This window comes from Pezoporus flaviventris, unplaced genomic scaffold (assembly GCF_033815535.1).
Source record: "Pezoporus flaviventris isolate CSIRO_AGI_PZ_B2104156 unplaced genomic scaffold, CSIRO_AGI_Pfla_v1 ptg000002l, whole genome shotgun sequence".
In the NCBI taxonomy this organism is placed as follows: domain Eukaryota; kingdom Metazoa; phylum Chordata; class Aves; order Psittaciformes; family Psittacidae; genus Pezoporus; species Pezoporus flaviventris.
In genome coordinates this window covers 3,132,509-3,159,835 of record NW_026892550.1, presented here as the reverse complement: position 1 = coordinate 3,159,835, position 27,327 = coordinate 3,132,509, and the positions used below count along the sequence as shown (strand labels likewise).

Genomic DNA, 27,327 nt, shown 5'->3' with positions numbered 1-27,327 from the left:
TCACATGGGATAAACTTGAGCAAGATACTCTTTATTGAGATGCTGTGGACATTTTCAGCAAGGAATTCTGCATGAACTTCCCATTCCGAGCCTCTTCAAAACAACAACAAACACAAACATCCCACTGGCATAGTACAAAACTTTATCCAGGAAGTTAAAACATTTAAGAATACTTCAACTGGTTACAAATTGTTTCCTGAGACACATTTGGGGCAAACAGATGGTAAAATATTGACAACTACAACACTAATGCCTCTGACTACATTGGAGAGATGTGCCCATGAAAAGATCACACATTTCAACCTATCCTCATTACCGATTAAATAGTGAGATATTAATTTTCATGAAGGCTTTCAAGACTGAGACAATATCTGAATAGAATGTTATTTATTTACGTTAACAACATGAATAACAGTTCAGTAAAATCTATAGTTCGGATTAATTCTGTTTGCTTCTGCAGTACCAAAACACAGAGAGATGAAACACAAGGGCTGAGACGTAAAACACAAAGAAAAAAATGGTTAAGTAGGTGGCAGTTTTTGTGGGTTTGGGTTTTTTAAACAGATTTAAAGCATTTAAGAGCCATCTGTTAAGCAGAGCCTCTCAGTTAAAGAAATATAAGAATATGAAAAGTTTAACTGCTTTATCTTCTGTTCTTTAAGAAAGTTATTAAAAATTCCCAATTCAGAATTCACTATAAAATACTCCCTGTTCCCTCCCACATGTTCAACTCTTTAATTGGCAAAAATCTTGATTCAAGGAAATTTTTAAGTAATGTAATTTGCTGTCAATTAATACAACTTCTAATCCCCGATTCTAATATTGAGAAAGAGAAAACAAGAAATTTAAGCCACAAGTAAACGCCTTTCATTCCCTTTCTGCAGGCGAAACTTAAACCAAACACTTCTCCTCCTCCCCTTGTCTCCCTTATTTCCCTTATTTTTGCCACAGGTTCCACAGAGTCTGTCCCAGCTCCTTCACATTTACCTTTATAAATCAACAATGGATCAAGCCCCATCCCAATACTAATCAGGGAGAAAAAATGGTAATACAAAGAATAAAGAAGTTGAAGCTAAGGGCAGTGAGCTGTGCAACCCATTATACATGGAGGACTATGCAGCTGCAAGTGTTGTACAGTCAAACTGCTCCGTTACAGCTGCAATGGATTAAAGGATTTTCTACCCATCCAAAACACAGAGTATTTCCTAAACACAAAAATCATTTGGAAACAAACTCTTTCAGGATTTAAGTAATATGTTATCAAGAAAACAATTAACCTGGAACAACATACAATCATCCTCTAGCAAGAGGCACCCCAGAAACTGCAACACAGCAAAGGAGCAGAAGGAAATCCAAAGTTTTAAGCCAAAGCCTAAACACAGATTTAGCAGACCAGCAATGCTAACTGAAAGCTGCCCAGATGTTGAAATTGGATTTAAAACCTACACAAGCAAAGTAAAAAGTCTTTTATCTGAACAGGCCCATTTGCCAATAGTGACAAAATACTCAGGGGAAAGAGAGTAAAGGAACAGACAAGTTTTCCCAATCAGAAACAGCTCCTTTGGGATATTTCTTTCTCTAACACAATAAACACTGAAGTACCTTCTTTAAGACTCTTGTTCAATGGTACATGACAGAAAACCCTTAGAACCACAAGAAAGAGGAAAAATTCCACAGATATTGAAGATCTGAGGCAAACTTACCAGGGATACGCTGAGGCACAAGAGAACTCTTGTGTTCTAATCTGTAGCAATGTATGAACCATTGGATATTTATCTTCCAATAACTCACTGATCATCATTGTACCACTCCCTAGCAAAAATGTTCTCAAGACAAAGAGACAGCAGCCAGGGAGCAGATGCGTTACTAACAGCTTCTTGCCAGAGGAAAAACAGGAACTGAAGTCAAAAAATTAAGAGACATCTGTCAATTATTTTTTTGATTGCAACCATACAGACCCCACAGTAAAGTCGGTACTTTAACATATTTAGACAGTGGATAAAAACTTGCTTTGAATATTATTTGCTTAGCACCTATTACTACTGAATGAAGAAAAGCATTTGACAGATATGCCCGTTGTGATGAGCAGCAGAGTCAATTGTTTTGGTTAATTTAATAAAGTCAATAGAAAGAATACATCCTTGATGGCAGAAAGAAGTTTGGCCTATAATATGGTCATAAGTACCTACAACAGGATATTGATTACATTAGTGCATAATGTGTCTTGCAAAATGAACTTTCATAGAATCATAGAATGATTTGAATTGGAAAAGATCTCAAGATCATCCAACTCCCTGCCATGAGTGAAAGCCAACCATATCCTGGGCTGCATCCTGTGACTTCTTGCCCCTCTACTCTACTGTGCTCTCCTGAGACCCCCCCCTTGCAGCACTGTGCGCAGTTCTGGCGTCCTCAACACAAGAAGGACACGGAGCTGATGGAACAAGTCCAGAGGAGGCCACAAGGATGATCAGGGGCTGGAGCACCTCCTGTATGAGGACAAGCTGAGAAAGTTGGGGCTGTTCTGCCTGGAGAAGCCTGAATGGAGACCTCATAAGGACTGAAGGGGGCCTATAAGGATGCTGGGGAGGGACTCTTCATCAGGGACTGCAGAGATAGGACAAATCTTTGACTATTAAGGCTTCGTAATCAGGTAATAAAAACTAAAAACCAACAACATCTGTACAATCTGCAATTCGCCTGGTCAAGATCTGTCCCCTCAAAAAATGAGGGCATAATAATGAATCACCACACATGTGGACACTATTGGCAAAAAGTGAAATAAGAGACAAATAGGCATTTCAGAGCAGTTTACAGACACTCTCAAAGGCACCAACACAGGTGAAAATTATTTTGCCTGGAGCCATGAATACCAGCCAGGTATTCATTGGTACCTTACTATTGGTAGTCATCATCATTTTTCTCTCCTTGCCTTATGATGCTCTCCTGGTGTTTTCTTCTTATCATTTAATGGCTCATTCCTACAACCTCTTTGCAACATCAAGCATCAACTGACTCATGAAATCACTAATAACCTTACACTATGGTATGTATTTGCTAAGTCTTCCTTTAGGAAGGCTACACATAGGTAGGCTATAACTTGCTCTTAAGGTCGAGTCATCCAGGCTGAAGACAAAATAATTGGTTCCAGCTCAAATCCAGTCCAGATTATGCTTAGATATGCTTAGCATGTAACACCACCACTTCCTTTCAGCAGCATTCACAGGAAGCTTTCTGGCTATTAATAGTGTCTGCTACAATAACATTATAGGCAGGAACTCTTAGTGAGCTCAATGTTCAGAGCAGGGATCACCCTCTTGATTTCACTTCTCCTATGGCACCCTCTTCTCTAGTCAAGCTTTCTAAGCAGTTCTGTGAAACCTCTTCCAGAAGCTCTAAAGTGAAGAGCAGCAAAAATCCATAATACATTAACACAAGAGGAATCAACACGTTGCGCTTCAACACTTAAGAGGGCAGCAGATGCTTTCTGACAGATGAGAACAGTATCTCATTTTGGAATTTTTCTGACTCCCAAATGAGCCACAGAAAGTCAGCATGTCAGCCAAGCAGGAAGAAAGAGGCAAGTTAAAGCACTGCTGTTAAGAGCAGTGGTATTAAAAAGATATGTTTATTTCTTGCAGAGGAAGCTTTTGAGCCCCCCTCGTGCCCTCTTCCCGCCTTCTGGTTTTAGGGTGTATTTTAGAGGAAATCCCAGTTTCCCCTTTCATTTACCTGTGTGAAAAAGCAGTGGCCTGCCTGCTTGGGCTGTTCAAAACCTGAGGCAGCCACTCTCCTCAGCATCTGCTGAAATCAGCAACACACCGGAAGAATGAATCGCCAGCAGGCAGCTGTTCCTCACAAACCCTTCCTATGCACCTCACAGGCTCCTTTCCCAGCACATCCTCCTCCCCAAGCCTGCAGAGCCTGCATTTGTAGAAGCAGGGATCTGTTCCAGTTCTTTGGGGAAGAGCCGTGCCAGCCAGTAGGGGAGGATGAGAGAAAATGTGTATCAGCACATCACCCACCACAAGCCAGGCAAGTTTATCCAGCATGGGTGGAAGATATTTTTGAACCCCACCAAGAAGTCAAAACAATGAGGTCTTTCACCTTACATGGGAAGTTGGAGGAATAAATCTTCCCTAAAAGAAATGGTCGGAAAAGAAAAGGCATAACATTAATCTTTACTGGGCTAAGGAAACACGCCAGCAGACTTACACAGCCAAGATGTTTCATATTACATCTGAATTATGCAGCAGAATAGCATCAAACAACTGGTAATTACGGAACAATGTTAACAGTAGAGCAGCATTTTTACCACGGTTATCACCTAACACTCAAAGAGATCACACTAGAAATCACACTTGAGCCTACAGAAGCAAAAAAGGAGATGCCAAAAGCCTCCCATGAAGAGAAGGCTTAAAAGGAAATCACAATACAGGACAGAACACTGTTGGAACCAAATTTAATGCTTAATTTCTGAATTCAAGACTTCAGGTTGCAGACAGACCTGGTGGGACAGGTGAAGTGCTGCTCACAAGGAGAACAGAGAACTTGACTCGTTTAGCTTCACAAAACAGGCAGAAAATTTGTCTTTAGATACATGAAACATGTAACACCAAAGCTGAAAGCAAGCAATTCAGACAATGCTAGCACAGAGGAAAACATGGTCATAAATAAATAGGGACTATATGGAGCAAAAAGCTCCTGAGCAGCAAAGAAATAGCCATCCCATAGGAGTAATGGCAAATTGCAATTTACACAAGCTTTAAGGAAGTCTTTAATATTTTACAAATGCTCTTAAGAGAGAGAGTTGTCTTGCAACAGGGGAGACCCTCCATGATCTAGAAGTCCTGAGTCCAAATTACTACTGTGCGGTTCTGAAGTGCAGATGCTTTAATTTGCTGTGTTTGAGCAAGTTTCGTTCAGACTCACTTATAACATGAAAACTACTCCATGGCAAGTTGGAAGTACTGGCTGGGTCTTGCTCAGTAATACAGTCTTCATCAAAACTCAAACCCCACCTCAGTTGTCCGGGCTCTCTTATCTAAATAACCCACCCTCCAAATACACCAGCTCCACAGCATCTTGGCATGTTCCATGTCCATCACCTAACTGATGCGTCCAAAAGAAACAGAATTCAACGCTTTTAGCCCCTTTTGCTCAGTAAAAGGAAGCTTCTGCTATCCCGCTTTGGCTTCCTACATCCTGCCCCTAACTGCCTGTTAATCATTTGGCCAATTCAAACAAACTCTATGGAAGGGAGGATGCTAAATCCCAAGAAATTCCAGGAAAACAGAGGCCAGAACAAGCTCATTTCTCATCACCCCCGAGGAAGTGATGCACTAACTCTGCAGCTGCATTTTGACCTTTAAATGAAATCCCCTGTGTTTGCTACCCCTTGCCTGGCTAGCAAAGGGCTTGCGAGACAGCTCAAGGTTTCCTGCTGAGCGATCCATAAGGGAGATAGGAACCTCACTGCAGCAAAACAGAGTCTGCAGGAAAACCACACAGCACTTCAAAACTGCACCTGTACAGTCCCTCCATAAGCTGCATTTAACAGGCATCCACTTAAGAAGCATAAAGACCATTTATCTCAATAAGTCTTCTTTAGAGAAGTAAGACATATGCATCTTTATTTACCCTTTTTCTCACAATGAGACAAAACCAGCCATTTGCCACAGGAAAGCTGTTTACCTCTGGTAATTTTATGAACATTTCCCATTCATTTCCATAACTAAAGCGAGCTGCAAAACAAACATCTCTCCTTCATCAGCCTTGCATTTTGATCTTATCTACTGAAACAAACAAACAAAAAACCAAACAGCTCAGCACAAAAAAAAAGACTCCTGCTGAAGAAAAGAAGGTTTTGCCAGCAATGGCAGAAGTTGTTTCATAGTCACAACGCTCCCAAGACAAAAATGCTCTCGCAACCTGCAGACAAGTGTAAACCTATACAGAAGAACATATACAGAAGAACAACCCCAGCTACATTCCTCTCCCTCCCCGGAGAGGCCCGAGCCAGACTCAACCCCATCTCCTCAAGAACCCGCAGCCCGCACCTCACCACCCAGAGACCTCCCAGGCCTGGCGTCCCTTTGCCCTCCCCACGACAGACCTCGTGGGGGACATCCTAAACGCCTCAGTCCCCCATAGCAGCATGGGGGGGGGCTGGCCCAAGTGACCCCCGAGACCTCCGGGAACGCACAAATACCACTGGGACGCCCGGAAAACACCCCCAAACGCTGGCGCCTTCGCGCCTCAGCGGCACCTCAGCCGCTTCTCGGCGGCGACAGAGGCCCCTGAGGCGCCTCAGAAGGCGAAGCCCCCTCGGCGCTACCACGTCCCCCCCACCCCCCGAGCGCAGGCCCCTCGCCGCCGCCGCTCACCACCACACCGAATAACCGCCACCCGCCGCCGGCCCCACCGCCTCTACCTGCGCCGGGCCGGGTGCGGGCGCCTCGGCTGCGCATCGGGGCGGGCAGCGCAGCCCCGCCGCAGGTAACGGCTCCGCAGCACCCGGCGGACGGAGGGGGGGGGGAAGGCGGGGGCTCCGCGGCACGTGGCGGAGCGCAGCCAATGGGAGCCGAGCGCGGGGGGAGACGGCGGGGGGGGGAGAGCGGGGCCTGCGCGGCTGAGGGGAGGCCGCGCTGCGGTCCGTGTGGTGCTGCAGCGGTTGGGATCCACGGTCTTTAATGGAGTCATTTCCAGGAATTAACGTTTCCAGGTCTTTATTTCCTCAGGAAATCGTAGCCTTGGGGTTATTTTTCGCCAAGGGGTCGAGCGGGGGGGGGGATCCGAGCCCTCCGTCACCTCAGCCCCGCAGCCCCCCACTGCTTCATCTCGCTGTCTGCTTTATGTGGTGAAACGAGAGCAGACCCCAAATGACAGCGTTTTTAGTTGCTTTTGTTGTACCTTTCACTGCCGGGAGCTTGGGTGCGTGAGGGTTTTCAGGCCTCTCCACAGCCGCCTTAGGGAATTGTTTTCCTGACACGACGCTGCCACAATAAGCAGGGAAACAGATCTGATTTAGCGGTGGGATGTGTAAAACGGCTGCTTGGGTTGCAGGAGAGGAGGAGCAACTGTAGAGACACCTGATCATGGATGTAGAAGTCACCAGCTGGACCGCAAAGGACAACATCAGAGCTGAAAAAACACTGGAGCAGAGCTAGGAAGCCAGACACCGGCTGCGGGAGACAGATGGTTAAGCAAGACAACGGATTAAGTCATTGCAGATGAAGGCATTGCATTACAGCGCTGGCTAGGAAAATGCATTTTTGTTTTGTTTTTTAATATCTAGGTTATTGCTGTGATACCTAAAAATTATTCCCTAGCCTATATGGTTGCTGCAAAACAAGAACAGCATAGAATCATGGCACCTACAGTTGGAACAGACATCAACAATTATCTCATGCTCTCTCATGGAATCAAAGAAACATCATAGAATGGTTTGGGTTGAAAGGGACTCTAAAGCTCATCCAGTTCCAACCCCTGCCACGGGCAGGGACACCTTCCACTAGAGCAGCTTGTACCAAGCCCCTGTGTCCAACTTGGCCTTGAACACTGCCAGGGATGGGGCAGCCACAGCTTCTCTGGGCACCCTCTGCCAGCGCCTCAGCACCCTCACAGGGAAGAGCTTCTGCCTAAGAGCTCATCTCAGTCTCCCCCCTGTCAGTTAAAGCCATTCCCCCTTGACCTGTCCTTACAGGCCCTTGTAAAAAGTCCCTCTACAGATTTCTTGTCCGATCCTTTAGACACTGGAAGCTGCTCTAAGCAGATGTAAATAAAGACCCCAACTGTGCAGCCAGGCATGCACAAGGGTGTCACAGGGCCCATCACGTGGGGAAACAACCGGGCTTTGCAAGCAGCCTTGAAGAAGAGTGGCTGCAACAAGGAGACATTATATTAACTTCTTTTACAAATGTGGGAGTTAGCAGATCAGAAACAAAACCTTAATAGATCTCAGAAAAAAACATCACTGTAAGAGAAAATATGGCATCCATGGGGAAGAAAACATAAAAAAGATAAATAGCAGAAAGCATTTCAGAACGTGTTCACTTCCACCAGAGTTTAAGAGTGCTAGAAACAGATTAAAATCAGTTTTCAACTGCTATATTTGCTGCTGAAAGCACGTCACTATGGCAGCTTTGACAATGGTAGTGTAATGCATCGTGGCAACAAACATGTTTCGATGTGGGAGCTGACAGAGGTGTGGACCGTGCTGCTGCTGGCTCCTGCTGCTGCTGCATGATGTGGGCTCTGAAACACTGCTCTTTTGTGAAGGGAGGCAGTGGAACAGCGATGGTTTGGGGTTTGGGTATAAGAGGTACACACAGTGGTGTGCCCATAGCTCACACTGCTGGGCCATGCTGGAAAGGTGGATGGGCAGAGAGGCAGCATCTCATCAAACATTGTCCAATAATAGCTCCCATGATCTCTGAGATATGTAGTTATGGACTTAATGATTCTCTGAGACATTTAGTTGCTTAAATATACATGGAAAGGGGGTTTTAAGTTATCTGGGCACTTCTCTGGAAGTGGGAGTTAGGCACCAGAACAGTTCTGGAAGCCCCACAGCATTTATCCTCAGTATCTTTATTTAAGCAAGCCTGAGAGCACCATGCCCTTGGCATCAGCACCAGCTGCTAAAAGAAAATCATTTATTTGGGTCTGGTTTTAGATTTGTACATACCTGTTATTTTCTCAGTTGTTTTTTTTTCTTTTAGAATTGCCTTCTTACCTGTATTGCTATTTTAATTCTGAGCTCTTGTCTAGCTGTTTCCACAGAAACCTTACTCTTCTGTAGAACTGGGCCCCTGATGCCTTTCATTTTTTACCAGTGAATAGGATCAAGCCATTTCTGAAGCAGAGATCTCAGAGATTTCAGCTCTGAGCATAATTAGGGCCATGTAAGAAAGATGTTTTCCAGTTCAGTCATCAATTTTGTCTTCTAGGAAGGACCCTGAATCATAAACACTGCTGCTTCCCATGTTCCTGGTTTGATGGGTGAGGTGAGGTAAATCATCACTTTAAAAGAATGCTCCATTTAAGTAAATGGCTCTCCCTTATTACCAGTCTTTGCAATTATTTCTGTGGCACAGCTCTAATGGTTTTATTAAGCTGTGTTATGCTTTAATGTTTATTCTGATTGACGAATGAATTGCAGAACAGTGACACTGCTGTTGTACTAGAGTAGAAATGCTTAAACAGTCCCAGTGTCCTTCATAGGAGAAGCGTTTTCTCGACAGAGTGCTTTTGTAACTAGGTGTTTGTTGCTAAAAATGCTATTCTCCACAATAATTTTAAAAAGTGACGTACCTGCTGGGGTTAGACATCAACTGTATACCTAGAACAGTATATTTGATTATATCAGTCATCTGTGTAAGTGGGACTTGCCCAATTTGCATGGAGGACAAAGGCAAAACCACATGGATAATGTAGAATCATAGACTCACAGCATGGTTTGGGTTGAAAGGGACCCTAAAGCTCACCCAGTTCAACCCCCCTGCCACAGGCAGGGACACCTTCCACTAGACCAGGTTGCTCCAAGCCCCATCCAACCTGGCCTTGAACACTGCCAGGGATGGGGCAGCCACAGCTTCTCTGGGCACCCTGTGCCAGCGCCTCAGCACCCTCACAGGGAAGAACTTCTCCCTAATATCTAATCATCTAAATCTAATCTTCCAGTTTAAACCCATTCCCCCTTATCCTGTCACTACCTGCCTTTGTCAAAAGCCTATCTCCAGCTTTCACTTTGTCCCCTTTAGGTACTGGAAGCTGCTCTAGGGTCTCTCTGAAGCCTTCTCTTCACCAGGCTGAACCAGCCCAGCTCTCTCAGCCTGGCTCCATAGGTTAGATGCTCTAGCCCTCTGAGCATCTTTGTGGCCTCCTCTGGACTCACTCATCTATCTTCTTCATATCCAATTCCACTCTCCTACCTGGAAGATTATTTCTTCTGTTACTGGATATGAAAGGATCTTTGTGCCAGCACTAAGAAATCAAAATACATTCTAGAAACAGATAAGGACAAAGTAATGAAGATAGGACTCCACTGTGGAATTCCACACATCCCAGCTAAGCTAATAGAGAGCCAGTTACTGGAATCATTATGCAGGGGGTATGTATGCGTATACCCCCTTGCCATGAACAACACATGAAACCATGACCTGCCTGTCTTCTTTCACAGTGAGGCCACAATAGTATTAATCTCAGTGAGAAGATAACCTCAGGTTTTGAAAGCTAATCAGAAAAGTCAACAATCAAATTTGTCCAGTATTATATTGCTAGATGTAAAATAAAAGGCAGAACAAGGCATGCCAGGGGATGTTGTATTTTAAAGAAAGCTTAGAGAATCTTCCAGTTACCAGTTAAGTCTGTCAATAAATCAGATTGAGTCTCAGTGGTTTGGAGTCCCAGAAATAAATAGGGAAAATGCAGTGCTAGGACTGCATCACCAGGCTTAAAAGGTGGGGAGATTAGAGAGCCTGCAGGGCAGAAACACAATCATAAGGACTTCAGTAACTCAACCCTGGGTTGGGTAAGTGCTGTGGGAGGGGGTAGTGCTCTATCTAACTGTTTAGAAACTGCTCTTGACTGCTAGTTGAGAAGCCAGAAGAGAAAAAGCAATTCCTGTATTGGTCCTAAACAGTGTCGTAATATTATTGGTAAAGAGCTACACTGTAGAAATCCAGGATTCCACACCCATGTAGTACCAAGAAAAAGAAAATCAGCAGTATTCTGCTTTCTATCAAAAAAGAGGAGCAATATAAAACAAGACATTAAAAGGGGCCTAAAAGGAACACCTAAAAGAGAAAATTCTTTGCAAGTGGCATGGACAGTGTTTAAAGCTGCTGTTCTGGGGGCAGAACCAATTCACCAGAGAATGTATGAAAGGAAGACTGAGTAAAAAGCATGGTAAGGGTATTACTGGATGAAGAAGGGTTCCTTCAACAAGCTGTATCCAAATTAGGAAAAGAAGGGACTATAATCTCTGATGGCTAAATACAAAGTCATGATAAGCAGCCAGAAGGAGGTTCTAGGGTCAACTTGCTAAAGATACAAAAATAATAACAAGTCTTTCCTGGAAAGATCAGGGAGCCAGCCACAGTTTGTCTGCTCTGTAAGGCAAATAGATTGTTTAAGAAGCAGCAGAAACATCTGGAGAAGAGACAGGCACAAAATGAAAGCCAAATGAATTTTTGCATTTGTGAGTGGGCTGGATGAGTTTGGGTAAACTCCAGTACTGGGAAGCTTCTTTAAGGGGAGTAATTGATAAAACATGTCTCAGATTAAAGTGTAAGTATAAAAGATGAAGCAACACGTTAGCAAAATGAGCAGTAGCCAACTGCTGAGACCAGATGGTGTTCAACTGCGAGTTTTCAAGCAGCTCAGAGATGAAGTGCCCCATCCCTGCAAGTTTATGCCCCATCCCTGGCATTGTTCAAGGTCAGGTTGGACAGGGCTTGGAGCAACCTGGTCTAGTGGAAGGTGTCCCTGCTCATAGCAGGGGGTTGGAACTGGATGAGCTTTAAGGTCGCTTCCATCCCAAATCATTCCATGATTCCATGATGATTCTATGAAGTACTTCAGGTACTAACTTCTGTCTCTAGCTTCTCACTTAAAGCTCCCATGGCATCAGGGGGCTCTGGTGCTCATGTGGCACCAGATTTTGGAAAGGATTTCAGGGAAGATTTTGGAAGCTGTAGCCCCAGGAGCCTGATATTCTTACTAGAAAAATAAGTAGTGTAATTATGGTAAAGACCAGAAAAGACTTAGTGGGCACTGGGAAAGATGACACATTAGGGAAGTCATTAATGGCTTTTTTAAAGCAAATTAGTATTTCAGAAATCTGTCAGTTTTCTATGAGGAAGTCAACAAGCTCATGGGCCACAGAAGATTCAATTAACCTCCTATGATGATTTCCAAAAGCACTCAGTAAGACTCCTCCCAAAAGGAAGTAAAAAAATAGGTTGCTAATGGATATGAAACATGGACAAATAACTGGTGGAAATGGAGGTGAACAGTGATTTATAAAATGTGTTGATGGTACTAAGCTTTTTTGGGTAGGATTAGCAGAAAAACTGTGAATGATTTTATGTTACTGATAGATATAGGGACAAAATGGCAGGTGAGATTTAATGAGAAAGGGTAATGTCGTGGTTTAAACCCAGTCAGGTAATTCGTTCACTCACTTCCCCCCCTTTCTTGCCCTCCCCCTGCTCCCAGAGGGACACCGTGGGCACAGCACTGCACCAGCTACCAAGAAGAAGAAACATGACTGCTACTGCTGAACCCAGGACAGGTAACTAGGGAAAAAAATCCTAACTTTACATGTATACTGAGGGAAAAGGCCTTGATGTTATAAGGTGGCTTGGGAAGTCATCAACTCAGGGCTCAGCAGTGACCAAATGGAAATTGAGAACTGTTAGGATTATCATTAAAACTTATTAGGAGAGAAATAGAGGCCAAAAGAAAAAGAATAAGCATTCCATTGTATACCCTGTTGCATCCACATCTTGAATTCCCCACGCAGTTCTAGTATCCCCACCATCTCAGAAATAATACGGTGGAACTGGAGCATGGTTAACTCAATTGTGTCTCTGCAGTGGAGGGAAGATAGTATCACAGGCTATATAAAATCTTCAGTGGTCCAGATAAAGAACAGGAATCAAGATTGTTCACTAACTTATCAGACACGAAAACTGAGGTACATCAAATGAAAATAGAGCTTGGAAGGCTCACAACAAATGAAAGGAGATAATGCTTCTTGCAGTCTATAGTTAAGGAGAAGTCTTTGATTCAGGATATTGTGGATACCAAAACTGCATGGGCTTAAAAAGCACCTAAAAAATCATCAAAGACTCTTGATCTGGCTCAGCAAGTTCCTGACTTGTAAGTTGCTGGAGCTGGAAAGGTATTTTGGGGAAATACAGAACGTGTTTGCCCTGTTCTTGTTCTCTTCCTACTCACATCTTGTCAACCGCTGGCAGAAGCTGCTGAGCTAGATGGAGTTTTCATCCAACCCAGTATCTGGTTTTATGTACTTCTGATTATTTTAATGCAGTGGTAGTGTTACCTTTCAACCCCAGCTCATCCAACTGTTACAGTCTCCCCAAACTATTTCCAATCATTAAGTGACTGTATAGGGTTTCTGCACCTCCTGTTTGAGTTAATTCCTTCACCATTCCAAGTACTTCAATATTATGTTCAAGCCCATATGCATTTTTGGCACTGCTCACTACTTTGAAAACCATATCTCATTTAAAGTTTTTAATGTGTTCTTCCCAGAAGCATTCAAAACAAATTATATCTTGTAGGTGTACTGCCTTTCTCACTTCCAGGGCAAAGCAGGTTGTCAGTGCAATCCTAAATACAACTTAAATAGAAGAAGTAATGTTGTAGGTAGTGGGCTGCTTTACAGGAAAATAATATGTTTTATTGTGGAGAAGCCAGTGTCAAAATGAGTGGATGCAAAGCAGTTTGTTATCCTTCAAACATCTAAGTTGGCTTGGTGAATGAAGGGAACACAGGTTAGAAATATACCTCCCACATTAAATGTTGCAAACAGGCTTAGGACTATTGGAATAAAGAAGTATCAATACAAATATGTAATCTATCCTGATGATGGACCAGATACAAGTTGTGTCCTTCTGAGTTTCTTTTTCCTGGAAGAAAATGTTTTCATGCAGTTCGTATCATTTTAAATCTATTAATAATTGTACAAAGTCTTAACAGCAGAGATTGTAATGTATATATTAATAATGCATTTGCAGAGAAAAACATATTAATGCTTTCCTAAATGCTCAATTAAGCAATTACCTAATGCCACAGAGCATTAGTAATAGAGAGCAAGGATAACCTTAAATTGTTTTATGAGATTGAAGATGTCTGAGAGTTCTTCTAAGAAACCTAAGAGATGAGAGCTCATGGAGTCAAGCATCTGAAAGGCAAAGAGCCTCCAGCCCGCTGTGACAAACAGCCTGGGGAGTGTCACAAGCTCTTTCTTCACAGCTCTGCTGGCCAGGAGGCATAGCTCAGCCACAAGGCTGGCTGTGCGCTGCCATTCCCAGGGATATTAGATATTATCACAGCAGCCTGAGCCAGAAGGAACACTTTTCTGGCTTCTTTCTTCCCCTTCTTTTTCCTTTGCCCCAGCCCTTCCTGGCAATGCCCATGTTAAGATGGAAACTGAATCAATCTAAACACCAAGCAAATGGAGCAAGTCTGGATTTGTTCAGCAAGCTTTCATTTGTCTTTTTTTATCCTAGACCATTACTAATTCCTGTGCAGCTCCTGGAGCAGTTACCTTTGAAATCCAACAAAAATGATGGATACAATTTGCCATCTTTTCCTAAGTTATTTAGGAGGCTAATAGATTTCTTCAGAGTAAAGCATAAGCACTTATGTCCTGCTAGTTTAAATTTTAACACTCTGGTTTTGATCGATCTGTTTACTTAGCATACGAACTGTAACCTTTGGCAGGGACCTAAAAAAGGAGTTAATGGGAAATATGTACACACCACAGAGCACACTCTTTCTGTGCCATTCTCTATCAATAAAGCAAACTTTCAAGTCATCTTGTCTGCAGTGTTTTAGATAAGCTACTCTAGAGGTAAACTTAGATTACATACATTAGGATCATAAGGAAGTTCAGGTTAGAATGGGCCTCACGAGGTCTCCAATCTCCTCCTCAAAGCAGGGTCAGCTCTGAGGTCAGACCGGGTTGCTCAAGATGTTTTCTAGTCAGGGCTTGGAAATCTCCAAGGATGGAGTTTGCACAACCTCCTTGGGCAACCTGCTCCACTGCTTGGGTGTTGTCACTGTGAAAAAGTTTGTCTTTATGTCTAATCAGAACCTCTTGCGTTTGAACTGATGCCTGTTGTGCCCTTCCTCACACCATGGACCCAAGTGAGGAGCCTGGCTCCATCTTCTTCATGACCTCCTCACAGACTCTGAAGGGCTGCAGTCAGATCTCCTAGGAATCTCTTCTCCAGGTGGAAAAGTTTCCATTCTCACAGGCTAGTGAGGCTGTGATTGAAAGACACCTGCTGTCCCTTCCTCTCTGCAGCCCCCAAGAGCATCTCTGGTACCTGGGCTGTGCTCAAGATGAGCCAGAGCACCAGGGCAGAAAATACTTACTTAGTGTGAGTAGCAGAATGGCAACATGCTATGAGTAAGGCTAAACTGCTGCAGAGAGTAAACAGATAAAACAGAGAACTGCTCTAAGGCTACAGCTGCCAGGCACGAGCTCTGTCAGAGAAGACGTAAAGCTGTTGTAGAAGGGGAAAGTGGTGATAAGATCCAGGAAACTGAGCAGATGTGCAAGCTAAAGATGTGCTTTGGTGTATGCTTTCCCCAAAGTGTTTCTTCCTAATATAAAGTCCTAAGTTAACTGTCTGGGTGTAACAAACATGACTCATAACTGGGCAGCAGTGCTATGACTGCTGAGCTGTAGCCACATCTGCAGGGCAGGTCCTAGGGAGCTGCCCTGGAATCGAAGTCTATGGCTTTGCTTTGGGGTGGAGGAGGATTTTTGCTTATGGGAGACACTGGTGGCAGACCATTGACCTCCAACCAACCAAACACCCCCAAACATTTCTGTTTCTGTTGCCATGTGTTGTATTTTCTGTGCTTCCTGTGAGCTCAAAGAAGTAATGAGGAGGAGGAAAGATGTGATTTAGCATTGCCTGACAGACTCAAGAGCAATTACCAGAACCCATCAAAGCTTTTCTCAGCTGCAGAGAGCATGAAGAGCGTATTTTGACAATGTGCCACAGGCAGACAGGGTCCTGCTTTGTGTTACGCTGTGAATAAATAGTGCCTGGTTGTGTCAGGAGTTTATGCAGGGTTTTCGGGGTATGCTGAGGATCTGTCATTGAAGAGTTTCTTTTACTTCTCTGAACTGCATAATAACTGAACATAAGTGTGTTCTCTGCAGCGCAGTTTTATGGTGCCATAACAGGAATCAGAGGAGGACAAAACAATTTAAAAGCTTGAAAAGCAACAGGCAAGATGGAGGCCGTGTGAAGGATAGATCAAAACTGTCCCGTTTTAATACCAGGGAGATGTGAGGCTGCTGACTGGAGCCCAAAGGGGAAGGATGCAAAGCTTGGAGACCATCGGTTTATCAATGCTGCACTGGGCAGTGATGGCACATCTCACATATAGAGCATAGAAATCCCACAAGTGATCCCTGCTCTCCAGAAACAAAGCCGTTTACTCCACAATTTACCCCAGAAAATGTCTTCATTCCTCCAGCCATGCCAAGCCCAGCAAAGCAGCATGGTCTAGGACCCACCATGCATGACGTCTGTGTGCTTCTGTCTGCCAACATGTGGTCAGATGCGTAGCCCACACATGACCAGAGCACCTTCTGAGCAGGTCCAAACCATCTCCTTTCTTTCTTTCTTTTCCCTGTTCTCAGGATGAGGTTTTCTTTGAAGGAGTACTCATCAAAGGCAGACCACTCCACGTCACTGTTAAATCTGAGTCATTTGGTTCAACAGCTCAGGGAAAAAGAGCTTCCTCCCACTTTTTCCTCAGTAGATCTGGGTAGACGTTACAACAAGAGCCAGTGGTCACATCTTGCCATAATTATACAGAACCAGGGCATTTAGAGCTGGGGGCTCAGCAGTGCTTTTAGGACCCCCCTTTAGAGGGTGGACTCACCTGCCAGCCTCTCCACTGCAGTAAGACCACCAGTGATTCCTGTGTGCAGAAGATGCTTTAGATTGACAGCAGAAACAATGCTGCTTTTCCTAGAAATGTACAAGTGTCAAATGACACCCACAGACTAATATTGCTGAAGTTGTGCCAGAGAACAAAAGAGACGCCTGGGCCAAGATAAATCAACACTGAAACAGAGAAGAGCATTACTTGCCAGCCAGGCTGCTGAGCCAGTTCATACCCAAGCGCCCCGAGCCAACACATGCCATCTCTACCCTTCCCACTGCTGCCAAATGACTAGCTTAAGATGTGGTATTTCAGGTCGAGAAGCAGAAATTGTGTGGGTTTGACAGTGTAATAGATTTAGAGAGGATTCTTCCTGCAAAAGCATGTGACCTGAAAACCCAGTTGCAAGATTGCTTGGAGGCATCTTTGGGCTTTCTCCAATGCTGTGTCTTGTCATATGCCTTTACTTCGACTTAGATTTGTGTTGTCTATTCTTTCTATTTTTGTTCCCATTTTGGTTTGATTTCCATTGCAATGTAAAAAAGAAAAAGCATCTTTGGAATGCAGGTTGGTTTCTGAACATTCTCTTTCTGCTGAAGAATTTGCTCCTGAGAGACAGTGGCTAAAGCCTGGTAGCTCCTTAGAGAACCAGAAGTATAAATGCAGCTCTGTAGCCAGACCAAGAGGAAATACTGCCGTCTAGTTTTCCCTTTCAAGAGGAGTGTTGAATGAGAAACCACCACAGTAGTTTGTGGGAAGGATGCTGGGTTTGAAAACACAGTCAAGAACATATTTTGTTATTTTTGCAATGTTTGCTATTAAAATAACCGTCACGCACCTTACTTGGACATTATTTTTAAGCCTTGTATAATAATATGTGTGATCTCTGTGAGCTGACAGCTACAGGACTCTAGTTCTGTAGGAACACAGTGAATACTCAGGATGTACGGATGTACCCTGGGAGCATGTGAATATGTCAGCAGTTCACACTGCCTTGCTTTGCTGAGAACTTTCTGCTTAGTGGTGAGAAGAGGGTGTCACTGAGTCTCTTGCAGTGTGCCACGAAGGCTGCCCCTTCCTGCCCTGCATTGCAGCACTGAGCCTGAGAGAAGGACCAGGGCTTTTCCTGGCTTTCCCTTTCTCCCTAGCAGTGCTGCAGCATCATCCCCTTCACCAGCACTGCTGTTTCCTTGCCCATTTCTATCCAAACAGCAATTCCCATCCCTCTGGCTGTGCCCACAGCACTCCCTTCCCTGGCAATCTGAGCCGAGCCAAGACTTTGCTTTCTCTGGGATGCAACCCAACGTTAACCAAAGCCTCTTTTATTGTTAGCTGAGACTTCAACTGGGCAGGAATCTGTGCCCTGAGAATGTTAGCACAAAGAGAGGTCATTCCAAAACCAATGGGAAGTACTAAGGGTGCAAGAAACTGGTTGCTGTTCTGCCCCTTTGCAGGCTTTTCTCTCCCCTCCGATTAGAGACCGGTGAGACCTTTCTTAGCTGTAAAGTTTTAGGTCTCAAGCAGTGTTCAGCAGTTCAAGCAGAGCACTTCAAGCATGGCACCGCTGTGGTGGTGGTGCTGGTACTGCAGTGTCAGGGGTACCAGAGCAGCTGAATGACACTGCAGTTCTTCCTCTGCAACTGGTTCCAATTCACTTGTCAAGAGGTTTTTGTGGCACCGCTGAAAGCAAAGCAACAGGCAGCAAGCTTTGTGAGTACAACCTCTGGATGTCAGTCTGCCCTTTGGTGTTGTAATCCCTTATAAAGATTACAACTGCTTTAATAGTGTATGAACTTTTCTGTTTGCTTGGGGTTTGTTTTCACAGAGGCTTCCTACCACAAAAAGCCACAACTATTTTAGTATAAACATGCCCACATCATTACAGTGTATTTCCCTCCCCAGATGGAAATGCACTTATATCACTATTAAATACTCACTGCTTTGAAGTTTACTAGTTTAAAAGCATTAGGGAGAAAGAAATGCATTAACAAGCGTGAGGGCAAAGTGGCTTCAGAGGAAATGCAGCACTTGTGTATTGCCCTCTCTTTCTGCTCCATAATGAACAACGAGCACTAAGGACATTCACCCCTGCTGTGGTCATAGGGGCCAGGCTCAGCCTTCAAGCTTGGGTACTGAAAAGATGTTAACTGCACTTGCTGTGGTTATGTTGATAGATGTTCCTACCATAGCATGTAATGAAAAGACCTAAAATTCATTGTAAATTATCCCATCCCCCTTAATAAGAGATGTTTGATGGGGTCACAGATGATTGTGGGGCTCCTGCTTACAATGTGGGGGACTCCTCACCATGCTGCAGATCTCCATAATGGAAAGTGAATCCTACCTGAACTGTGCCTGTTTCTCTTGGCTGCCGCAGAAGGAAGCCCAGGGCCTCTGGCTCAAATATCCACATCACTGTGGGAAGCCTGGAGGCTGGGTCAGATGAACCTCAGGGGAAGCCAGCATCAAATGTCAGGAAAACAGATACACATACCTTGCCTTGAGCAAGGCTGAATAATATTAAAAGACTAGAGTGGAAAAGAGGAACAAAGCTCATTTAATTGGGTATTACAGCCTTTGATGGATAGGAACTGGGATCTGCAGAACTGAAGAACGGGATGTTTGAGATGGCTCGTGCATGAGTGTGGCTATAAGTCACCTATCTGCAGCTTCTCTTCAGCAGTGGCAGCAAGCAGAGGTATACAAGTTAATCTTAAGGAGCAGCCTGTTTGCAAACCACACAGAAGAGCCATGGAATAAGGCTGTTTAAATCAGAGCTGTAAATTTTGCTGATAACGTGATTGTATTCTCTAGTAATTATATTCATAGAATCATAGAACGGTTAGGGTTGGAAAGGACCTTTAGATCATCTAGTTCCAACCCCCCTGCCATGGGCAGGGACACCTCACGCTAAGTCATAACACCCAAGACCATACCTACATTCTTCTGATTATTCACCCTGTGCTGGGGAGGGTGAATGTTTTATTGCTTCTGGTGAAACATATTAAGACTAAAGGGAACGATCTCAGACAATGAAGTCTTTGGCTTTCTTTTAAATCAATATTGCTACTATTTATGTAGTGGAAAGAAGACAGAGCTCATTTTACTTGCCCCAGCCACCTTTACTTACTGCTAGCAAAAAAAGTGGCCTTTTAACAGCGCATGAGATCTTGTAAAAGGTCTGCTGAAGACATAATGTCATCCAACATTGTCACCCTTAGTGCTTCCAAACCGTGTCTTTGGAAACGACAGTTTGATGATCCTCATGTGTAGAGATGAAGGTGGGATGAAGAGATTTTTGCCTAGAAGTCCCATGGGGGCTTCTCAGCACCAGCTTCATAAACCCCCTGTGTCCCCAGATACAGGCTGGGTAGAGGGCTGTTGTTGGTACATGCCTTGTGTTAGCACCTGAGAGCAATGACTTCATTGTCTTTTTTTACCCCAAATGACTGCAGTTTGTTTTGCTGTAAATTTGCCAGAGGTTTTCATTAGACAATGGTCATCTGAACCAAACAAACTAAAAAAGACTTACCCATCTTAAGCCCCTTTATCATCATTAATGCACTAAAAGTGGTATTTGCACGTATCCTTTTAAGTGACATTTCTCTGGCCCTCCTACAGCAAATAGGCATGTGAGACCTTGAATCCCTAGGACATCTGAAATACTTTGGCTCCTTTTGCCCCCCAACAGTTACTGTGGTTTCTATGAAATTAACACCGAAACTAATTCAAGAATCAGCCTTATGTTTGCCACTAAGGAAAGAGTTCACTTTGTTCAGACCTGCCAGGTGAGGCACACACAGTCCTCTGATGTTTAATCTTTCGCTTATCTACAGCAGCTTCTTAACTTTGCCAACACTAGAAGAATGCCTGTGGAGATTCACCTCTTTGGCACTATTTACTTCCTCATCACAGCTTGGCACCATCCCTCTGGTTTTGCTGCCACGTTCGTGTCTCCTGCATTAACCAGGCTGTTCCCCAGCCTGCACAGTGTGACCAGCTCAGCTCTGCATAGATCACAATGCAAGCCTGGTCCTGCTTCCAGTAGCTCTCTGGATGTGCCTTCTGTTGGCATTCAGCCTGCTTTATTTGCCCTGCAGTACAACAGAAGCAGAACCTAGGTCAGGCACAAAGTGTTTACTTTCTCCTTCCATGCTTTGGCTGTAGATCAGGTGCATTGATCATCCAGCCTCACAATGACAGCTTTGCTGCTGAAGTCCCGCTTACCCAGCCTGTGTTTGTGGGGCTGTCGCAGCAGCAGAGTGACTCACTACCATCTCCTCATCATTTTCATGAACAAGAACAATGGTCCACCAGAACCTGTTTTATCTGTACCAGGACCAATGTGTAGTGACCTGGCCCTGCTTCTGATAGCAGAGCAGACTGGTGCTCATCCTCCTCTGCACAGAAGTGTTGTGGTCTGTAAAAGGTGCTGCTGACTCTTAACCTCCCATAACACTGTCTCTTCCCACCTGGTTTCTACCCCATTCATGGGATGAGGTTCTTCTGCAGCTGGCCATGCTCTGCCTCACATACCACTGATGCGTTACCCATGGGCATGATCCTCAGGCTTGTGCTGGCCACCTTTATCTGCCCAAGTGCTTTCCTGTCGAGACTAGCAGCAGATACATGACTGTTTGGTGTCTGTTTTGAGTGTCCTAGTGCCTGCTCCTCACTCATTTCCTTCTTCTGTTCCTCCTGGGGCTTTATCTCCACATATTCAGCCTCCAAGCAAATCTTTGGGGGCTTTTCCACTTCTCACTTGTATTTATGTTTCTCTTCCTGTTTTCTGGAAGGAAAAAATGATACTTGGCTGGTGGGAGGACAGCGGGGAACTGGAGGTGGTGCCTTTATGGACCTGGAGGAGAATTCAGCCCATCAAAGCAACCAGGAGGCAAAGGAGTGATGGAGTTGCCATTTTCAGAGGGATGGAGTGACACAGCAAGGACTTTTCCGTCCCTTCAACTTGGTCTTCCAAACCTCAGGTCCATCCCTCAGAAAATGTACTCCTACTTAATGAAGTCTTAGTGCTTTGGAGAGCACTCGTCCATCCAGCTCCACTCACTGCATGTTCAGAAGACCATGAAAACTTCATTGATGGCTACAGGGGTCTGTAACATGGTTGCATGCCCCAGATTCATAAGGGAAGACCAAGGCATGGAGACACCTTTCTGAAAACTCACCTTCCCCCAGAGCTGTAGCAATTTGGGAAGGAAAACCACAGAGCAGAGTAGTCAATAATTAATTTGTTTAACCCGGAACTGTGGTGGGTTTGAATTCCCAGCTAAAGAAGTGTTTGGGAAAAGTACTTCTGTGTGATTTTTGTCTCTCCTCATGCAGTGGTTGGATCGGCTTTTCCTCCACTCCCAGCCAAACTCCCCAGCTGCAACATTTACATCTCTTCATAAATCACGTTTCCCACAGCTTTCCATCACCACAATGTGGCTTTTCCAACTCAAGGCTTTGGTTTTCAATCCTTAGCAGAGCCAGAAAAGCCACAGCATTCGTTTCTCCAAAGAAATCCCTGCTCCACCTGTCTACCCAGCTGGATGGAAAGGCAATCAGTGCAGTGCTGTGGGGACATCAGTCTCAGGAGCTTCACCGCTGCTCATTCACCACCTTGCAAAGTCACCACCAGCGTAGCTGTCAACCCTGCACACAGTGGCAGAGCAGTTGCACTTGCAGGTATTCAAGGAAATGTCAAGGAGATATTTGCATGAACAGTTAGTCTTGCTCTGCAATTAACGTCTTCATTACTGGGTGCACTCGTTTCTATGTGTTTGTATTTATATGCATAATGGGATGCATGCTGTAGGTTTGTTTAAAGCTGGATCGATGGGTCCAACAAAATCCTGATTTGCTCATCAGGCATATTATTAGCATTTCATTCTATCATGAAATGTTAAAGTGGTGCAGCATAAAGTGCTGTCCTTATATAGCATGGAATTATAGAATCCTAGAATGGTTTGGGTTGGAAGGGACCTTAAAAATCATCCAGTTTCAGCCCCCCTAAAGCCAAATCGGCAGCGGGTGAATCAGCTGCATGTCTGCAGGTTCCTCAGCACATGTTGACTGGCAGCACAGGGAGAGGAGGCAGACACCATCAGCAGTGATGCCTGGGTCATGGGTAGCATGCTGAGAGGTGGTGGGAAAGATGGGGATGCAGCCAGAAATGCCTAAGGAAATGTCTGAATGCTAGGGCAGAGGGACACTGGGAATGCGGGACATCTCAGTCAGGGTCCTCCAGCCCTTGCTGTCCCCTCTCTGGGCTGTGCTATGCAGAACAAGGACAGAGCTGTGTTTACCATCATCCCCACATGGTATTTACAAAGTAAATCAGGGTCTGGCATTTGTTCCAGCATTTGATTATTACCTCTCTCAGCTCACACTGGGATCCAAAGGCTTGGCCAGCTCTGAGACCTGGGTAGACCTGGTGCCCACCCAGCAGTGCAGGGTGGAGAGGGTGGACATTGACTTTCTCCTCCGCTGATGCTCAAGACCAGAGCTCGAGCCTCGGGGCCACACCAGCATTTGCCATTCAAATCCACACCAGCACATTATGCAAGCAGGAATAAAGGGCCGTATCTGGGAAAGGCACCTTCCTGGCAGCTCCCACCAAGCCAGAAGCCAGAAGGGTGGTGGAAGAGATTGGCTTGGGAAGGCAGTGGGTAGCAGAGCCTCGTGGTCTAAGCTGTCAGCAGGAGGTTGGTGGTGACAAAAGTGGCCCAGGACATGGTCTAACCCTGATGCACCCACAGCTACAACCCAGCTGGATGGATTGATTGGGTCTTTTTGGAGGCCTGTGGTATCTCAGGAATTGATTTCCATCTTTCCATTGAAAGGAAATACACTGATTTGCTTATCAGAAACCCAGCTCATTAATTCATAGAATGTTTGGGTTGGAAGGGACCTTAAAGATCATCTAGTTCCAAAATTCTTTCCTTCTATTCATTCACCTGTGTCTTTTTCCATCTTTCAAGCTCTTTACCACTAGTTAAATGAGATGTTTCCTTATTTTTAGTATTGATGATCCCTGATATTCATAATCTGAGGCTACCTCCTACCATAAGATTTCCTAAAGGTTAAACACATTTAGAGTTTCTACCTTTAATGATCCGAGCTCACATGTTGATCCTATGATTCTGTGTGCAAGAAATTGAGTCCTTAATAGTAACTGTCCTGGGTTCAGCAGTCGCAGTCAGTTTTTCTCCTTCTTGGTAGCTGGTGCAGCACTGTGTTTTGACTTTCAGCCTGGGAATAGAGCTGATAACACCGATGGTTTTAGTTGTTGTTAAGTCAGGTTTACCCTGACCAAGGACTTTGTGAGCCTCATGCTCTGCCAGGGAGGAGGGGAAGCCGGGAGGAAGCAGAGACAGGACACCTGACCCAAACTGACCAAAGAGGTATTCCGTACCACAGCACGGCATGCCCAGGATGTAACTGGGAGTTACCCAGAAGGGCTGGTGGACTGCGGGGTTGGAGGAGGTATGGGTCAGTGCTTGGTCGGGCTGCGGGGGGGCGAGTTACCGGTTGGCTGGTGCTGAGGTGTTGTATTCTCTTCCCTTGTTATTTCCTTTATCATTATTATTATTGGTGGTAGCAGTAGTGATCTGTGTTATACCTTAGTTACTAAACTGTTCTTATCTCAACCCGTGGGAGTTGCATCCTTTTCGATTCTCCTCTCTGTCCCTCCGGGAGCAGGGGGAGGGCAAGAAGGGGGGGAGTGAGTGAACGAGCTGCCTGACTGGGTTTAAACCACGACAGTTCTTTTTGGCGCCCAACATCCTCATCCAAGGAGAAACTTCCTCTTTCAAAATGAAAGCTGTTTTCAAGGAATTAAACCTCTAACAGAATCCACCCATCCCCACATGATGAGAACCCATGACAGTTATCACCACTGAGGCTTTCTAAAGGGGGAAGCTGTTGCAGCTGGAGAACCAGAGACCCTACATGGGCCCTTCTTGACCTGGACACTGAGCTGGCTGTGATCTCATGGGGCTGCCTCAGCTGCATGGATCCCCTCGGTGAAGGAAACAACCTGGGATAATCAAAATGATGCTGGGAACACTCCCTGGTTCGCGTTTAAGCATAACATATTCCCAATAGAAAACTCCCTAAATCTTGTTTCCAGATGCCCTCCATTCATCAGCCTTAACATCTGCAGCATACAACCATCCCCAAGCCCATCAGATGGAGGATGCAAAGTGCTCCTGGGGCTGCCCACACCTCCTTCCACACCTCTGAACAAAGAGCAGTCAGTGTGCACCAAGCGTATAGCCTTGCAGGGCATGGGACCTGGCCATGGCTTAGCAGAGCCTTAGGGACCTGTGCTGTGCCACACACGAGCTCTTCAGAGTGACCCTACCACAGCACATCCAAAACCAGCACCCAGGCTGCTCCTCAGAGGGTACTGAGGGAAACCATTCACCTCCATGGCTTGCCCACATCAGCGCTGAAGGAACCTCTCAGCACATGCCACCACCTCCGCAAATCACCGCCTGGAGGAAACAAGGTGAATGGGGAGGGTTCAGCACATGGAAGAGTCAGCCAGCAAACACGCTTTGATCCCTATTGCGTTCCGAATGGGACTCAACACTTGCATGCCCCTATGGGAGGAAACCCCACACCACCATGCCCAGTGTGTGTCTGGCTGAAAAGCCTTGGAACCCTTCTTACAAAACCATGTGCAAAATGGTTTGGGCTCATGGTGGAGGTTGGTCCTACTCAGAGGGAAATGCTTTGGCTTGGGCAGTGCTGCTTGTCCTAATAGTGAGACTTCTGAGCTGGCATGAGAGCAGGAACAAAACCTCTGCAGAAGTCATAGGGGAGAAAAGAAGTCCTAATCATCACCCAAGTCCTACGAACAACCCCGAAGTAAGTTCCTATGAACAACCCCAAAGTAAGCTCCTATGAACAACCCCAAAGTAAGTTCCTATGAACAACCCCAAAGTAAGCTCCTATGAACAACCCCAAAGTAAGTTCCTATGAACAACCCCAAAGTAAGCTCCTATGAACAACCCCAAAGTAAGTTCCTATGAACAACCCCAAAGTAAGCTCCTATGAACGACCCCAAAGTAAGTGTCCCTGCCATGGGGTTTGGTTGCTGGAGGTAGGTGCTTTCTGCTGTAGGGTTTTCCACACCACACAGGAGGCATCAGCTAAAGCTGGGAAGGATATAGAGAAGTCATCTAAGGCAGCATTGTAGCAGGGTGATGCTAAGCCGAGCTTTCAGTGATGCAGTGATGGATGTAGCTCTGGTGGGTCTCTAATCTAAACTAGTGCCTGATGAAGCTTCAGACTATTCCCCTGGTCCTCTCCCTCATGGGGTTTGTTGCTTCCTGTGTATTTGCCTTTTGAAAAGTTCAGTGTGAGGAGTAATTGCCTGTAAGATACTGATGAGACCAAGTGTAATTGATGCCTGGGAATTGAGTTAAAGCCCTTCAGTGCATCACTGAACCTCTCTGTCCTGGAAGGGGATTATCTGGCAGATGGAAACGGCCTCTGGATGCACTGCTTGCTTCCCAAACATGCTGCTTTTCTCATCAGAGCAGAGCAGATGACTGCAGTGTGCAATGGTTAGCAGAAATAGCATCATGCATCCCAGAGGCATTCCAAGCTGGCCCAAAACTGAATGGCAAATACAAGCAGTAAAGAGGCAGAAGGAGCCCAAGCTCTGCGTCTTACCTTGGATCCATCCTCCTGGGGTCCAGATGGCTTTTGATGGTTTCCTGGGATAGGAAAGACTGGGAACCCTTATGCTAAAAGCACAGCCTGTGCTTACTAAGAGCTTCTGTGCTAGGAAATGTTCTCTCTCACTTGGACCAGCACACTTGTGCATGATGAAAACGGAAACACTCTTGGTCTCCTCTGTCTTTAACAGGACACTGTAAGAAGCACACTTTAGGCAGGCTGCTTCCTAAACAGAAGTTCTTTTCTTGCCATGCTGAGCCAAAAAAGAGGATGTGGTTTGCAGGGTGCTAAACCAAGGACTGACTCGAAAGTGCCACCAGGATCTGCACAGGGCTTTGCGAGTGAATAGGACAGCAGCATGTCTTTGAGGTGATCAGAGCTGAAGCAGAAATGGGCAGCAAATGCAGGCAGGGTTTATGAGGCTTTGCTCATGTGGCTTCTGCTGGCAAATCTCAGAGTGCTGCAAAGTGCCGGTATTAAAGAAGCATCAACTGTGCTGCTGCTGAGCCCCCCCCCCCCTATGTGTAGAGGGTGATGTGATTTGTCTGAGATCATGAGACATCTGCATTGGAGCTGGGAACAGAGCCCAGACCTTGTGAGCATTAAAAACATTTGCTTTAACCACACAGCTTTTCCCTTTCGCTTAATGGAAGCTTGGAGCTGCTCCAGACTCGCTGCATTAAATCAACCTGTAACAAGACCAGGGTGGCACAGGGTGCCCAGAGAAGCTGTGGCTGCCCCATCCCTGGCAGTGTTCAAGGCCAGGTTGGACACAGGGGCTTGGAGCAAGCTGCTCTAGTGGAAGGTGTCCCTGCCCGTGGCAGGGGATTGGAACTGGGTGAGCTTTAAGCTCCCTTCCAACCCAATCCACTCTATGGAAGCAAGGGCTCAGATGCTCTGCCCTGACCTGTTGCCCTGGCACTGATGAGGTGATACCAGTTCTTCACCTGACCAGAAGCTAAATAACAC

General features: G+C 45.3%; 1 protein-coding gene across 3 annotated transcripts in view; it reads right to left on the bottom strand.

The window, feature by feature from the left end:
• The window catches only part of ST3GAL5 (ST3 beta-galactoside alpha-2,3-sialyltransferase 5), a 29,078-nt gene extending 22,524 nt beyond the window's left edge, over positions 1 to 6,554 (bottom strand). The window contains exon 1 of one of the 3 annotated variants that reach the window (XM_061466884.1): positions 6,434 to 6,554. In XM_061466884.1, the coding sequence (XP_061322868.1) occupies positions 6,434 to 6,470 (37 nt within the window). In that variant the 5' untranslated portion in view covers positions 6,471 to 6,554. The remainder of the gene's footprint in view (positions 1 to 6,433) is intronic. The other 2 variants (XM_061466894.1, XM_061466875.1) reach the window with 2 other exon arrangements.
• Between the last annotated feature and the right edge of the window lie 20,773 nt (positions 6,555 to 27,327).